Below are 17,450 nucleotides of genomic sequence, written 5' to 3' on the forward strand. Positions count from 1 at the left end.
ACGCTGACTCCGCACAAAGGTGAGACAGTCCTTGATGTCAACTCTGCTTCTCCACGTCTTACTGTGCCTGTGCGGATATCTGCCTCTACCTTCTCCTTCTCCACTAAGGCCTTCTTGGATTCCGGATCTGCAGGAAACTTTATTTTGGCCTCTCTCATCAACAGGTTCAACATCCCAGTGACCAGTCTCGCCAGACCTCTTTACATCAATTGCGTTAACAATGAAAGATTGGACTGTGCCGTGCGTTACCGCACGGAACCCCTCCTAATGTGCATCGGACCTCATCACGAAAGAATTGAGTTTTTGGTCCTCTCCAATTGCACTTCCGAAATTCTCCTTGGACTACCCTGGCTTCAACACCATTCCCCAACCCTGGATTGGTCCACAGGGGAGATCAAGAGTTGGGGTACCTCTTGTTTCAAGGACTGCCTTAAACCGGTTACCAGTACTCCCTGCCGTGATCCTGTGGTTCCCCCTGTAACCGGTCTCCCTAAGGCCTATATGGACTTTGCTGATGTGTTTTGCAAAAAACAAGCTGAGACTCTTCCTCCTCACAGGCCTTATGACTGTCCTATTGACCTCCTCCCGGGCACTACTCCACCCCGGGGCAGAATTTATCCTCTGTCCGCCCCAGAGACTCTTGCTATGTCTGAGTACATCCAGGAAAATTTAAAAAAGGGCTTTATCCGCAAATCCTCCTCTCCTGCCGGAGCCGGATTTTTCTTTGTGTCCAAAAAAGATGGCTCCCTACGCCCTTGCATTGACTACCGCGGTCTTAACAAAATCACGGTAAAGAACCGCTACCCTCTACCTCTTATCTCTGAACTCTTTGATCGCCTCCAAGGTGCCCACATCTTTACCAAACTGGACTTAAGAGGTGCTTATAATCTCATCCGCATCAGAGAGGGGGATGAATGGAAAACGGCATTTAACACTAGAGATGGACACTTTGAGTATCTGGTCATGCCCTTTGGCCTGTGCAACGCCCCTGCCGTCTTCCAAGACTTTGTTAATGAAATTTTTCGTGATCTCTTATATTCCTGTGTTGTTGTGTATCTGGACGATATCCTGATTTTTTCTGCCAACCTAGAAGAACACCGCCAGCATGTCCGCATGGTTCTTCAGAGACTTCGTGACAATCAACTTTATGCCAAGATGGAGAAATGTCTGTTTGAATGTCAATCTCTTCCTTTCCTAGGATACTTGGTCTCTGGCCAGGGACTACAAATGGATCCAGACAAACTCTCTGCCGTCTTAGATTGGCCACGCCCCTCCGGACTCCGTGCTATCCAACGTTTTTTGGGGTTCGCCAATTATTACAGACAATTAATTCCACATTTTTCCACCATTGTGGCTCCTATCGTGGCTTTAACCAAAAAGAATGCCAATCCTAAGTCATGGCCTCCTCAAGCGGAAGACGCCTTTAAACAGCTCAAGTCTGCCTTTTCTTCTGCTCCCGTGCTCTCCAGACCTGACCCATCTAAACCCTTCCTATTGGAGGTAGATGCCTCCTCAGTAGGAGCGGGAGCGGTCCTTCTACAAAAAAATTCTTCCGGGCATGCTGTTACTTGTGTTTTTTTTTCTAGGACCTTCTCTCCGGCGGAGAGGAACTACTCCATCGGGGATCGAGAGCTACTAGCCATTAAATTAGCACTTGAGGAATGGAGGCATCTGCTGGAGGGATCAAGATTTCCAGTTATTATTTACACCGATCACAAAAATCTCTCCTATCTCCAGTCTGCCCAACGGCTGAATCCTCGCCAGGCCAGGTGGTCTCTGTTCTTTGCCCGATTTAATTTTGAAATTCACTTTCGGCCTGCCGATAAGAACATCAGGGCCGATGCTCTCTCTCGTTCCTCGGATGCCTCGGAAGTAGAGCTCTCTCCGCAACACATCATTCCTCCTGACTGCCTGATCTCCACTTCTCCAGCCTCCATCAGGCAAACTCCTCCAGGGAAGACCTTCGTCACTCCACGCCAACGCCTCGGAATCCTCAAATGGGGTCACTCCTCCCATCTCGCAGGCCATGCGGGCATCAAGAAATCCGTGCAACTCATCTCTCGTTTCTATTGGTGGCCGACTCTGGAGACGGATGTTGTTGATTTTGTGCGGGCCTGCACTGTCTGTGCCCGGGATAAGACTCCTCGCCAGAAGCCCGCTGGTCTTCTTCATCCTCTGCCTGTTCCCGAACAACCTTGGTCTCTGATTGGTATGGACTTTATTACAGACTTACCCTCATCCCGTGGCAACACTGTTGTTTGGGTGGTCGTTGATCGATTCTCCAAGATGGCACATTTCATCCCTCTTCCTGGTCTTCCTTCTGCTCCTCAGTTGGCAAAACAATTTTTTGTACACATTTTTCGTCTTCACGGGTTGCCCACGCAGATCGTCTCGGATAGAGGCGTCCAATTCGTGTCAAAATTCTGGAGGGCTCTCTGTAAACAACTCAAGATTAAATTAAACTTTTCTTCTGCTTATCATCCTCAATCCAATGGGCAAGTAGAAAGAATTAACCAGGTCCTGGGTGATTATTTACGGCATTTTGTTTCCTCCCGCCAGGATGACTGGGCAGATCTTCTACCATGGGCCGAATTCTCGTATAACTTCAGAGTTTCTGAATCTTCTTCCAAATCCCCATTTTTCGTGGTGTACGGCCGTCACCCTCTTCCCCCCCTCCCTACTCCCTTGCCCTCTGGTTTGCCCGCTGTGGATGAAATAACTCGTGATCTTTCCACCATATGGAAAGAGACCCAAAATTCTCTCTTACAGGCTTCATCACGCATGAAGAAGTTTGCTGATAAGAAAAGAAGAGCTCCCCCCATTTTTTCTCCCGGAGACAAGGTATGGCTCTCCGCTAAATATGTCCGCTTCCGTGTTCCCAGCTACAAATTGGGACCACGCTATCTTGGTCCTTTCAAAATTTTGTGCCAGATTAATCCTGTCTCTTATAAACTTCTTCTCCCTCCTTCTCTTCGTATTCCTAATGCCTTTCACGTTTCTCTTCTTAAACCACTCATCATCAACCGTTTCTCTCCTAAACTTATCTCTCCCACTCCTGTCTCCGGTTCTTCAGACATCTTTCCTGTAAAGGAGATACTGGCCTCCAAAAAGGTCAGAGGGAAAACCTTCTTTTTGGTTGACTGGGAGGGCTGTGGTCCTGAAGAGAGATCCTGGGAACCTGAGGACAATATCCTAGATAAAAGTCTGGTCCTCAGGTTCTCAGGCTCCAAGAAGAGGGGGAGACCCAAGGGGGGGGGGGTACTGTTACGCCGAGCGCTCCGGGTCCCCGCTCCTCCCCGGAGCGCTCGCTACACTCTCGCTCCCGCAGCGCCCCGGTCAGATCCACTGACCGGGTGCGCTGCGATACCGCCTCCAGCCGGGATGCGATTCGCGATGCGGGTGGCGCCCGCTCGCGATGCGCACCCCGGCTCCCGTACCTGACTCGCTCTCCGTCGGTCCTGTCCCGGCGCGCGCGGCCCCGCTCCCTAGGGCGCGCGCGCGCCGGGTCTCTGAGTTTTAAAGGGCCACTGCGCCGCTGATTGGCGCAGTGGTTCTAATCAGTGTGTTCACCTGTGCACTCCTTATGTATACCTCACTTCCCCTGCACTCCCTCGCCGGATCTTGTTGCCATTGTGCCAGTGAAAGCGTTCCCTTGTGTGTTCCTAGCCTGTGTTCCAGACCTCCTGCCGTTGCCCCTGACTACGATCCTTGCTGCCTGCCCCGACCTTCTGCTACCTCCGACCTTGCTTCTGTCTACTCCCTTGTACCGCGCCTATCTTCAGCAGTCAGAGAGGTTGAGCCGTTGCTAGTGGATACGACCTGGTCACTACCGCCGCAGCAAGTCCATCCCGCTTTGCGGCGGGCTCTGGTGAACACCAGTAGTGACTTAGAACCGGTCCACTAGCACGGTCCACGCCAATCCCTCTCTGGCACAGAGGATCCACCTCCTGCCAGCCGGCATCGTGACATACGCTAGGTGGGCAATTATTGATGAGGAGGGTGACGTGGGAGGTGGTGTTTCCAGCATTCAGCATCCTGAATCATACACTCTTGAGGAACATGAGGAGGACATCATTGACATGCAGACAGAACTCCATGATGATGAAGCCGATCGCACTTGGGATCCGGGTGCAGAGGGGGCTTCATCATCAGCAGCAGAAGAGGGTTGCAGGTTGCCCCTGAGGCAGCAGGTGAGCCAGCAAGGTGGCAGCATGGTTGGCAGTCAACATAGTGGCAGAAGTGGAAATTCAGGAGCCAAACGTGCCCAGGGTAGACCAACTGCTTTGTGGCAGCCTACCTTCCCAGGAGGTAGAGGAACAGGGGTTCCTGGAGACTGCGGCAGTAGCAGTCACTTATTGCACACTGTTGGTGGTAAAATCAGATACTCGGTGGTCTGGCAGTTTTTCATCAAGCATCTGAAGGAAGTTAACACAGCCACATGCAAGATATGTCGGCAAAAGGTGAAGCATGGACAGGGTAGCAATGTTGGCACCACGGCCCTGCGTCAACATATGATGTGCCAGCATAAAGCGGCCTGGGACAACCGTGGCTCAGATGTGGTGGTCCAGCCTGCGGCATCACCCAGTGGCACGCCACTCCCTCCTTCAGCCAGCCAAGGGTCCACCACCTCAGGTGAAGGGAGCTGTGTGTCATACCCTCCTTCTGTCGCTACAGATGCTTCTGCTCCTACTTGTAGTAAGCCATTCTGCCAACAATCCATAGGCGAAGCCATGTCCAAGAGACAACAGTATGCGCACACTCATCCAATGGCGCAGAAGCTGAATGTCCTCCTTTCCAAGTTGCTGGTGCTGCAGTTCCTCCCATTTCAAGTGGTGGACTCCGCACCTTTCAGAGAATTGATGGCTTATGCCGAGCCGAGGTGGAGAGTCCCAAGTTGTCAATTCTGTGCGAAGAAGGCAGTACCAGCCCTGCATAAGTTTGTACAAGAGAAGGTGTGCCAGTCCTTGAGCCTGTCGGTGTGTTCAAAAGTGCACGGTAGCGCTGACGTGTGGAGCTGTAACTACGGGCAGGGACAATACATGTGATTTTACGGCACACTGAGAAAATGTGGTTCCTGCACAGCCACAACAGCAACTTGGACAGGTCACACCGCTTCCTCCTCCACGCTCTCGCTCTCAGGCAGTTGGTCCAGTTGGTGACAGTGTGCAACTCCGCCTCCTCACCCACCACCGTGTCCTCGGCCTCCACACAATGTGCAATGTGTAACAAGGACCCCCAAACCATCCTGTGCCATTCATAACACTTCATGGACCCCCTCAGGCATCAGGGCCTTTGTGTGACTGTTAACTCTGCAGCACTATAGCTAGGGTTCCAAGCATGCAATAAAGAGGGGTACTCAACTGCCCCATCGTTCTGAACATGTGAGCATTTTGTTCAGAATGCTGGGTGCAAGCTGTGGGGGTCATGACGTAATGGCCACGCCCCTTGTGATGTTACGCCACGTCCCCTCAATGCTAGTCTCTGGGAGGGTGCTTGGCATGCATCACGCCCCTCCATAGACTTTCGTTTAGGGCAGCGTGGCATGGCTTGACATCACGAGGGGCGTGGCCATGACGACACAACCCCAGGAGCTTGCACCCAGTGTTCAAAACAAAATGTTTGAACGCAGGGGCAGTGGAGTACCCTTTTAATGTGACTGCAAAAAGTTAACCGCATACGTTTTTTCTACTTTACTATTTACTAGGGAGAAGGAAAAAAAACTCTGAAGGTTACATCAGGGCATTCGGGTCACACACCGCTCATCATCCACACTTTGTAACAAATTCTAATAGAAGTGACTCAGACAAGGTAAATAAATGTAATTAAATGTGAACTTTATTATTATATTTTATATGTATTTTTAATGTGTTTTAATGTGTAAGTCCCTACTGAGTTGATCCAGGGGAAGGCAAAAAACCCTCATACTAGAGGTAAAAATTCCTTCCCGACTCCAAATATGGCAGTCAGAATAGATCTCTGGATCAACATTCTGTCCCTATAAATCAAGTATACATAACCGGCGATGTTATTATTCTCCAAGAACGCATCCAGACCCCTTTTGAACTCTTTTACAGAGTTCACCATGACTACCTCCTCCGGGAGAGAATTCCACAGTCTCACTGCTCTTACAGTAAAGAACCCCCGTCTGTGCTGGTGTAGAAATCTTTCCTCTAGACATAGAGGATGCCCCCTTGTTATAGATACAGTCCTGGGTATAAATAGATCATGGGAGAGATCTCTGAATGGTCCCCTGATATATTTATGCAAAGTTATTAAGTCTCCCCTAAGCCTTCTTTTTTTCTAAACTAAATAAACCTAATTCTGATAATCTTTCTGGGTACTGTTGTCCTCCCATTCCACGTATTACCCTGGTTGCCCGTCTTTGAACCCTCTCCAGCTCCACTATATCTTTCTTGTACACTGGTGCCCAGTACTGTACACAGTATTCTATGTGCGGTCTGACTAGTAATTTGTACGGCTGTAGAATTATTTCCTTGTCGTGGGCATCTATGGGCATCTATGCCCCTATTACGCTATAACATGACTGCAAATGTGTATGTAGTGATAGTGTGTAGGGGTTGAATGTGTATGTTGTGATAGTGTGTACAGAATGAATGTGTATGTAGTGATTGTGTGTAGGAGATGAATGTGTATGTAGTGATAGTGTGTAAGGAATGAATGTGTATGTAGTGATAGTGTGTAAGGAATGAATGTGTATGTAGTGATAGTGTGAAGGGAATGAATGTGTATGTATCGATAGTGTGTAGGGAATGAATGTGTATGTAGTGATAGTGTGAAGGGAATGAATGTGTATGTAGTGATAGTGTGAAGGGAATGAATGTGTATGTAGTGATAGTGTGTAGGGAATGAATGTGTATGTAGTGATAGCGTGTAGGGAATGAATGTGTATGTAGTGATAGTGTGTAGGGGGTGAATGTGTATGTAGTGATAGTGTGTAGGGGGTGAATGTGTATGTAGTGATAGTGTGAAGGGGATGAATGTGTATGTAATGATAGTGTGTAGGGAATGAATGTGTATGCAGTGATAGTGTGTAGGGAATGAATGTGTATGTAGTGATAGTGGGAAGGGGATGAATGTGTATGTAGTGATATTGTGTAGGGGATGAATGTGTATGTAGTGAAAGTGTGTGGGGGATGAATGTGTATGTAGTGATAGTGTGTAGGGAATGAATGTGTATGCAGTGATTGTGTGTAGGGGATGAATGTCTGTGTAGTGATAGTGTGTAGGAAGATGAATGTGTATGTAGTGATTGTGTGTAGGGAATGAATGTGTATGTAGTGATAGTGTGTAGGGAATGAATGTGTATGTAGTGATAGTGTGTAGGGAATGAATGTGTATGTAGTGATAGTGTGAAGAGAATGAATGTGTATGTAGTGATAGTGTGTAGGGGATGAATGTGTATGTAGTGATATTGTGTAGGGAATGAATGTTTATGTAGTGATAGTGTGTAGGGGAAGAATGTGTATGTAGTGATTGTGTGTAGGAGATTAATGTGTATGTATTTTGTGTTTGTGATTTGTGTACAGTGATTTAGTGTGTGCATAATGTGTAACAATAAATATACTATAAGGGCACGTTCCCTCTTGGCGTGTACGCAGAATATTTCACGCTGTGCAAAATCTGTAGCAGCAGCGGGAGATACGCTGCGTATCCCTCGCTCACCATACACACAAGGCTTTCTTGCGGCAGCCCTATGTGCGCAGTGAGTTTTGGAGGTGACGCCCCGCCTCCAAAACTTACTGCGCACATAGGGCTGCCGCCAAAAAGCCTTGCGTGTATGGTGAGTGAGGGATACGCAGCGTATTTCCCGCTGCTTCTGCAGACTTTGTGAAGCGTCAAATACGCATATATGCCAAGTGGGAACGTGCCCTTAAGAATACATCTGGGATGGCTTGGTCTTTATCCGTTCTGTTCTTCTTTCTTCGTCCTTCTTCGCTTGGTGTTCTCTTCCCCGGCACAAGGCTGCAGATCGGTGATACAGATGGAGCAGGCGGGAGGGATCCACCATGGGCCTCTCGGGATGTATTCTCCAGGATCCCTCCGGTACCAGCGTATGGCCCAGCCGTGATGTTCCTTCCGCTCTCTCTTCCATGCCCAGTACTCGGGGTCTTGTGCCATGATCTAGAATTAAACACAATATAAATTGTTATAATAAACACAGACTTTCATTCCTAGTGTATAGTTTTTATTTTATGTCACTGACCCGATCACAGGTGTCTCTGGTCACCCAAGCGTGGAATCTCATCCGGAGGAGCAGCAGGTTCCGTAGGTGTAGCATCCAGGTCTTCATCGCCGTCCACATCGGTCCGAGGGCCCAGGGGTAGATCTCGCGTCGAAACATCTCATCCTCTTCAAACTGGTTGGCAAGAAAGCTAAAAGGAAGAAAAAATAAATAAATAAAAATTGTACAACATTTCACAAGAGGAAGAGGAGAAGAACCACTGGTAGTAAATATATATATATATATATATATATATATATATGTATTTATATTAATGTGTATATAAATATATATATATATATATATATATATATATGTATTTATATCAATGTGTATATATATATATATATATATATATATATATATATATAAATGTATTTATGTATTTATATCGATGTGTATATATATATATATATATATATATATATATATATATTTATGTATTTATATCGATGTGTATATATGCAATAACATTAATAAAAACTCACAGCGCTGGAAAGAAGTAGGTGTTATATTCCTCCATACGCAGGTTGGCTCTTCGGAAGTAGATGAGGACCATGGCCAGTAGATACTAGAGGGAAGAGAAGAGTTAGAGGCTGGTAATACATTTCTTATCTAAATACATTCTATTATACAGTACCTGTATGTCTCCAGTATATCCCTGTATTTACTTCTATCCGTACAACATCTATTCTTTCCCTTTATATACTACCTTGTCCGCGATCTTATAGCAGCTGTCCCTGCCTAGAAATAGCTGGATGTGTCCTTCGTCTACAAAAATAAGAGAAATATCATAATTTTTATCTATTCAATTAATATCTTCTATACTATCTATAACAATTCTACATACAATATACATATACATGTGTGTATACAGTCACTGACACATTATACACTATATTCCATACTATACATTGTACAGAAGCACCAGAGCAGGAGAGAGAAGGTTCTGTAGAGGGAACATTATCTTTCCTGAAGAACATGGACCTCAGTATTAGGGCTATGATAATACTGATCTTTATTTACGATGTATATGTCTGTTTCATAGGGCCAAGATTGGGGGTTGGCTGAGTAGGCACCTGCCTAGGGAACCACCATCTTCCTAGCCCGGCAGGGTGGCAGAACTGCTGGAGATCTCTAGAATTATGGGTCTAGGGCACTTTCCCTGGTTGCAGGTTGGGAGAGGTGCAGGACCTCTGCCCACTATCTCCGGCTCAGACACACACAGGGTAACATCACACTGTATGCACCAAGGGACGTCCATGTTGGTATGGCAGTAAAGAGAACATAAATAAAGATTTCGCGAACATAAAATTTTCGATTTGCGAACCGCGAACGCGAACTTCTGCAAATGTTCGCGAACGGGCGAACTGCCATTGACTTCAATGGGCAGGCAAATTTTAAAACCCACAGGGACTCTTTCTGGCCACAATAGGGATTTAAAAGTTGTTTCAAGGGGACGAACACCTGGACTGTTGCGTGCCAGAGTGGGATCCACGGCAAAACTCCCATGGAAAATTACATAGTTGATGCAGAGTTTGGTTTTAATCCATAAAGGGCAAAAATCCCCTATTATTCCTAAATGGTTTGGTATAACGTGCTTTAGCCCCCTTTAGGCAGCACATAGAGCCCCCTTTAGGCATCACATAGTTAGATTTCCCCCCTTAGACAGCACATAGATTCCCCATATTAGGCATCACATAGTTAGATTCCCCCATGTTAGTCAGCACATAGTTAGAGCTCCACTTTAAGCAGCACATAAGATTTCCCCATATTAGGCAGCACATAGTGGGATTTGAACCCAAGGCCCAAGCACTGCAAGGGAGCAGTGCTAACCTCTGAGCCACCATGCCACCATGCCACCCTTAGCATACATCTAATATCCACGGTTGCTAAAATGGACAGAGATGTCAGCAGAGAGTACCAGAAAAATTAGGCATGTACACATGCCTGAAAAATTTGGTATTGTTGCAGCTTCTGTAGCAGCAGCCAGAAAAATTGCAGCACCAGAAAAAGTGCAACAGCAGAGGCCAAAAAAATTAGGCATGTACACATGGATGAAAAATTTGGTATTGTCACAGCTGTAGCAGCGGCCATAAAAATTGCAGCACCATAACAAGTGCAGCAGCAGAGGCCAGAAAAATTAGGCATGTACACATGGATGAAAAATTGTGTATTGTCGAAGCCGCATCTGTAGCTGTGGCCATAAAAATTGCAGCACCATAACAAGTGCAGCAGCAGAGGCCAGAAAAATTAGGCATGTGCACCTGGCTGGAAAATTTTGTATTGTCGCAGCCGCAACTGTAGCTGCGGCCAGAAAAATGTATGTTTGTTTCGCCAGGCAGAAAGTGCCCTAAAACATTTCGGCTTGAACCCTAGTTGGAGGCGGATAAGTCACACAAGTCATCCGGCATTCAGAGTTCAAATACACCAGTGTGTGGACCATTTTTAGCCCAAGGCAGCTAATCTGATCAGGCCTTGTTCAGTCAAATGTATCGCCCAGTGTCAGTCTCTTCGGGATCCATCCCTCATTCATCTTAAGAAAGGTGAGGTAATCCAGACTTTTTTGACCAAGGCGACTCCTCTTCTCAGTGACAATACCTCCTGCTGTACTGAAGGTCCTTTCTGACAGGACGCTTGAAGCGGGACAGGCCAGAAGTTCGAGAGCAAATTGGGATAGCTCAGGCCACAGATCAAGCCGGCACACCCAGTAGTCAAGGGGTTCATCGCTCCTCAGAGTGTCAATATCTGCGGTTAAGGCCAGGTAGTCTGCTACCTGTCGGTCAAGTCGTTCTCTGCTGGTGGACCCCGAAGGGCTGTGACGATGCGTAGGACTTAAAAAGCTCTGCATGTCCTCCATCAACAGCATGTCTGTACAGCATCCTGTCCTTGCCGGCGTGTTCGTGGGAGGAGGAGGAGGATTACTTTCACCTCTTCCCCTGTTAGATCCCTGTTGTGCTGTGACATGACTCTTATATGCTGTGTACAGCATACTTCTTAATTTATTTTGGACCTACTGAATCCTTTCCGCCTTGCTGTAATGCGGTAACATGTCAGGCACTTTATGTTTATACCGGGGGTCTAGTAGCGTGGACACCCAGTACAGGTCGTTCTCCTTCATCCTTTTTATACGAGGGCCCTCAACAGGCCCGACAACATGAAAGACCCCATTTGCACAAGGACGGATGCCGAGCTACTCATGTCCCGTTCCTCGTCCTCAGTGATGTCAGGGAAGGTATAATCTTCTTCCCCCCAGCCCCTTACAACACCACGAGTACCAGATAGGTGACAAGGAGCACCGTGGGATGCCTGCTGTGGTTGGTCTTCCTCCTCCTCTTCAAAGCCACATTCCTCCTCTGACTCCTCTTCCTCACAATCCTCTTCCAGCGTTGCAGCAGGTCCAGCAAGCGATGCTGATAAGGCTGAATCTGGTGGTGATGGTGTCCACAACTCTTCCTCTTCACGCTCATCTAGTGCCTGATACATCACTCTTCGCAGGGCATGCTCCAGGTAGAAAACAAACGGTATGATGACGATGATGGTGCCTTCGGTGCGACTGACCAGGTTTGTCACCTCCTCAAAAGGACGCATGAGCCTACAGGCATTGCGCATGAGCCTCCAGTAACATGGCAAAAAAATTCCCAGCTCCGCAGATGATGTCCTAGCACCCCGGTCATACAAATATTAGTTGACGGCTTTTTCTTGTTGGAGCAGGCGGTCTAACATTAGGAGTGTTGAATTCCAACATGTCGGGCTGTCGCAAATCAAGCGCCTCACTGGCATGTTGTTTCGCCGCTGGATATCTGCCGTGTAGGAACGCCTGAAATGGCCACACACCTTCCTGGACTGCTTCAGGACATCCTGCAAGCCTGGGTACTTGAGCACAAAGCGTTGTACAAATTGCCATGCACGGCACATGTGTCAACTTGCCCAACCTCAATGCCACCAACAAATTTTTTCAGTTGTCACAAACCACCTTGCCGATCTCCAGTTGGTGCGGAGTCAGCCACTGGTCCACCTGTGCGTTCAGGGCCGACAGGAGCGCTGGTGCGGTGTGACTCTCCGCTTTGAGGCAAGTCAACCCCAAGATGGCGTGACACTGCCGTATCAGGTATGTGGAATAGCACCTGGGGCGGGGGGGGGGGGGGGGTGCCGGTGGAAGATGACTCGGCCGAGGATGTTATGGAAGAGGATGGAGTAGGAGGAGTAGAAGAGGTGGCAGCAGGCCTGTCTGCAAGTCGTGGCGGTTTCACCAACTCCTCTGCAGAGCCACGCATTCCATGCTTGGCAGACGTCACCAGGTTTACCCAATGCGCAGTGTAGGTGATATACCTGCCCTGACCATGCTTTGCAGACCAGGTATCAGTGGTCAGATGGACCCTTGCCCCTACACTGTGAGCCAGACATGCCATAATTTCCTTTTGCACAATGGAGTAAAGGTTGGGGATTGCCTTTTGTGCAAAAACATTTTGGCCGGGTACCCTTCACTGTGGTGTCCCAATGGCTACAAATTTTTTAAAGGCCTAAGACTCAACCAACTTGTATGGTAAAAGCTGGCAGGCTAGCAGTTCCGACAAGCTGTCAGATGCCGGGCTAGGGGGTGACTTTGAGACATTGTCTTCTTGCGCTAAAACATCTCCTTGACAGACACCTGACTGTGGGCGGATGTGCAGGAACTGCTCAAGGCGAGAGACAGAGAGGCGGATGGTTGAGAGGGGGCAAGGAGGGCAGCAGTGGTTGACCTGGCTGAAGATGCTGGACCAGGAGGAGGATGGTGGCTTTGACTTTGTGTGCTGCTTGTACTGACGTGTTGATCCCATAGGTGTTTGTGATGTGACAATCATGTGCCTTCGCAAAGCAGTTGTGCCTAGGCGGGTGTTGGACTTCCCACGACTCAGTTTCTTCTGGCACAGGTTGCAAATGGCCTCGCTGTTGTCAGAGGCAGACACACAAAAAAATGCCACACTACTGAGCTCTGCAATGATGGCATTCTGGTGGTGGCAACAGCATGCGTTGATTGGCGTCCCGTCTGGCTGACCCCGGGTGCCGATGCATGGTGTCTGACTGTGCCACTAGCTCCTTGCGACGACCTCCCCCTGCTTCCAACTCGTCTCCTCCTCCTCTCTGTCTCCCCATCTGAACTTTTCCCCTCTTCTTCTCTTCTAGCGGGCACCCACGTGGCATCCACGGACACATCGTCATCATCAACACCTTCACCGCTATCTGACACCTCAAGAAAGGAAGCAGCAGCGGTACAACATCATCATCACACCGTACGTCCATGTGTGTAATGCTGCCTGACTGAGACATATCCCTGTTAACTACATCCTCTGGCAATAATGGTTGTGCATCACTCATGTCTTCAAACTGATGTGTAAATAACTCCTCTGACAGATCAAGTAAAGCTGCTGTGGTACTAGTGTTGGTGGTGGCGGTAGGCGGGCAAGTGGTAGCATGAGAGGTGCCCGAAGCTAAGCTAGAGGAGGAGAAGGACAGTGCGTCAAGGTTCCGAGCGGAAGCTGTAGTAGATTGGGTGTCTTGTGATAGCCAGTCCACTAAGTCCTCAGAACTTTGGGGGTTCAGGGTACGTGGCCTCTGAACACTGGCCATTCTAGGGCCAAAGGGAATCCCAGCACCACGACGGCCCCTGCGGGGTGGCCTTCCTCTCCCTGTCATTTTTTTGGTTAATTTGCACGACTGTCACACCTAATGTGATTTGCACTAGGGTGACACAATTTGCCCTGCAGGCAAAAAAACTGGCAACTGTGACGTGAACTGACAGTGACGACTGATTTTATTTAACAGCCAAAAAAGGTATTTTTTTTTTAATTTGCACAACTGTCACACCTAATGTGATTTGCACTAGTGTGACAATAAGCAAAAAAGCTTGCCAGCGGAGTTCCCCTTTTAAGCAGGGGTCCTCAATCAGGGTGCCTCCAGCTGTTGCAAAACACACGGACTGATATATTTCAGCACTTTGAATACTGTAGTAGTTAGTTGCTTTAAAGAAAAAAAGCTTGCCAGCGGACTTCCCTTTTATGCAGTGGTCCCCGACCAGGGTGCCTCCAGCTGCTGCAAAACACACGGACTGATATATTTCAGCCCTTTGAATACTGTAGTAGTTAGTTGCTTGAAGGAACTTAAGTTTTATACTGGAGTACCCCTTTTAACCAGCGGTTCCCTAACAACCAGAGTGCCTTCAGCTGTTGCAAGACACACGGACTGATATATTTCAGCCCTTTGAATACTGTATTAGTTAGTTGCTTGAAGGAACTTAAGTTTGATTCTGGAGTACCCCTTTTAACCAGCGGTTCCCTCCCAACCAGGACTGATATCTTTCAGCCCTAAAAAGGCCTTTTTTGGGTGCTGTCCTTAAAGCAGATGTTACACTAGTGCTTTAGGAGTAAACTGGACCCTGAATACACCACCTAGCAGCAACCTAGCTATCGCTTTCCCTATACAGCAGGAGCAGCTTCTCTGACCCTCCACTTTCTAAGCCTGCAGCATGCTGAATGAGGCTAAAATGGCGTCCGTGCAAGAGGTAGGAGGGTCTGGAAGGGAGGGACTGCTGCTGATTGGCTGTAATGTGTCTGCTGACTCTGACTCACAGGGTCAAAGTTTACTGCAATGTTAAAGTATAGGGGGCGGATCGAACTTCACATATGTTCGCCCGGCGATGCGAACGCGAACATACTAAATTCGCCGGGAACTGTTCGCCGGCGAACAATTCGCGACATCTCTAAATGTAAATATGTATTTTTTAATTATTATTTAATTATATATGTATTTAATTTACTAAAAATGTTTGGGTGACAGGGACATGTCTACAATTGGGTCAACTATCTACCTCCTGGAGGGCACCTGTCTATACTGTGGGAAAAATGCCTACGTTTGGGGAAACCTATCTACGCTGAGATCAACTACCTGCCTCCTGGAGGGCACCTGTCTACACTGGGAACAGCTATCTACCTCTGGGGGGGGCGGGGTATCTATCTACACTGGAGACTACTACCTGCCTCCTGGAGGGCAGCTATCTACACTGGGAACAGCTATCTACCTCTGGGGGGGGGGGGATCTATCTACACTGGAGACAACTACCTGCCTCCTGGAGGACAGCTATCTACACTGGGAACAGCTATCTACCTCTGGGGAGGAATCTATCTACACTGGAGACAACTACCTGCCTCCTGGAGGGCAGCTGTCTACACTGGGAACAGCTATCTACCTCTGGGGGGGAATTTATCTACACTGGAGGCAACTACCTGCCTCCTGGAGGGCAGCTGTCTACACTGGGAACATCTATCTACCTCTGGGGGGGAATTTATCTACACTGGAGGCAACTACCTGCCTCCTGGAGGGCACCTGTCTACATTGGGAACAGCTATCTACCTCTGGGGGGGAATCTATCTACACTGGAGGCAACTTCCTACCTCCTGGAGGGCACTTTTCTACACTGTGGGGCAACTGTGTACTGGTATTGAGAGCAAATTTTCTAAATGCAAATTTTTACCGCGGATATCAGCACTTTGCGATTTTGAGAATATTTTGAATATAGAGATATATTCGTAATGTCAAATATTCGTTTTTTTATGCAAATTTATGTGAATATTTATGCAAATATTTATGCGAATATTGGCACACTGGAGATATAATTGCGCATGCGCACTATGCGAATTTCATTACGAATTTTCACATGAAAAAAAAAAAAGAACGAACATAGTGAAATATCGCAAATTTGAATATGTCCCCTGCCAATCATTACTACTGTCTACCTCTGGCGGAAACCTATCTACACTGGAAACTACTATCTACCTCCTGGAGGGCACCTGTCTACACTGGGAACCGCTATCTACCCCTTGGCAGAATCTATCTACACTGGGGGCAACTATCTATCTCCTGGGGGGTGGGGGGCACCTTTAAGGGGATAAGAACACTTTATTTTATCATGTGATAAAATATTATACTTTTTGTCATTGAAAGAAAAATGTATTGTTACCCAGCAGTCTGTAAAAAGCGGCCCGTTCCTCCGGCTGTAGGATAGCGTCATCAGTGGTCTCCCTCCGGTTGTTGTCCGTCTGCTCCCTCTTCTTCTTGGGCTCGCCGTCCGTCTCCTCCTCCTTTGGCTGGTCCTCCGTCTTCTCCGGCTCCTCCTGGGTGGCAGATGCTGAACTGTGATAGAAGAGATAACATCTATAGTATTGGGCCTCATGCACCCGACCAAATAATGGGCTATCCTGGTTATAAGGAGCCATAATATGACACCAGGGAAGTCTATGAGACCATATGGTACAACATTATATTCTCGTTACATCAAGCCACGCCCCCTCCATTCATGTCTATGGGAGGGGGCGTGGCAGAATGCCGGGTGTCTGCACAGATCAGTGGAGTACCCCTTTAAAGGGGCAGGGCTTAAAGGGGTTCTCTGGTGAAAACCTTTTTTCTTTTAAATCAACTGGTGGCAGAAAGTTAAACATATTTGTAAATTACTTCTGTTAAAAAATCTTAATCCTTCCTGTACTAATTAGCTGCTGAATACTACAGAGGAAATTCTTTTCTTTTTGGAATGCTCTCTGATGCTCTCTAGTTGGAGGCGGATAAGTCACACAAGTCATCCGGCATTCAGAGTTCAAATACACCAGTGTGTGGACCATTTTTAGCCCAAGGCAGCTAATCTGATCAGGCCTTGTTCAGTCAAATGTATTGCCCAGTGTCAGTCTCTTCGGGATCCATCCCTCATTCATCTTAAGAAAGGTGAGGTAATCCAGACTTTTTTGACCAAGGCGACTCCTCTTCTCAGTGACAATACCTCCTGCTGTACTGAAGGTCCTTTCTGACAGGACGCTTGAAGCGGGACAGGCCAGAAGTTCGAGAGCAAATTGGGATAGCTCAGGCCACAGATCAAGCCGGCACACCCAGTAGTCAAGGGGTTCATCGCTCCTCAGAGTGTCAATATCTGCGGTTAAGGCCAGGTAGTCTGCTACCTGTCGGTCAAGTCGTTCTCTGCTGGTGGACCCCGAAGGGCTGTGACGATGCGTAGGACTTAAAAAGCTCTGCATGTCCTCCATCAACAGCATGTCTGTACAGCATCCTGTCCTTGCCGGCGTGTTCGTGGGAGGAGGAGGAGGATTACTTTCACCTCTTCCCCTGTTAGATCCCTGTTGTGCTGTGACATGACTCTTATATGCTGTGTACAGCATACTTCTTAATT

At 47.8% G+C, this 17,450-nt stretch overlaps 1 protein-coding gene across 1 annotated transcript; it reads right to left on the reverse strand.

Annotated features, from left to right (window-relative positions):
* Positions 1 to 7,863: 7,863 nt before the first annotated feature.
* LOC130369296 (speedy protein 1-A-like) lies at positions 7,864 to 16,549 on the reverse strand. Its single transcript, XM_056574379.1, has 5 exons — positions 16,239 to 16,549; positions 8,955 to 9,013; positions 8,731 to 8,813; positions 8,225 to 8,393; positions 7,864 to 8,142 (listed from the first exon to the last, which is right to left on the reverse strand). Exons 1-5 carry the CDS (start codon positions 16,492 to 16,494, stop codon positions 7,921 to 7,923), a joined length of 789 nt encoding a protein of 262 aa, XP_056430354.1. The 5' UTR covers positions 16,495 to 16,549; the 3' UTR covers positions 7,864 to 7,920.
* Between the last annotated feature and the right edge of the window lie 901 nt (positions 16,550 to 17,450).

Source organism: Hyla sarda, chromosome 4 (genome assembly GCF_029499605.1).
Source record: "Hyla sarda isolate aHylSar1 chromosome 4, aHylSar1.hap1, whole genome shotgun sequence".
Lineage (NCBI taxonomy): Eukaryota > Metazoa > Chordata > Amphibia > Anura > Hylidae > Hyla > Hyla sarda.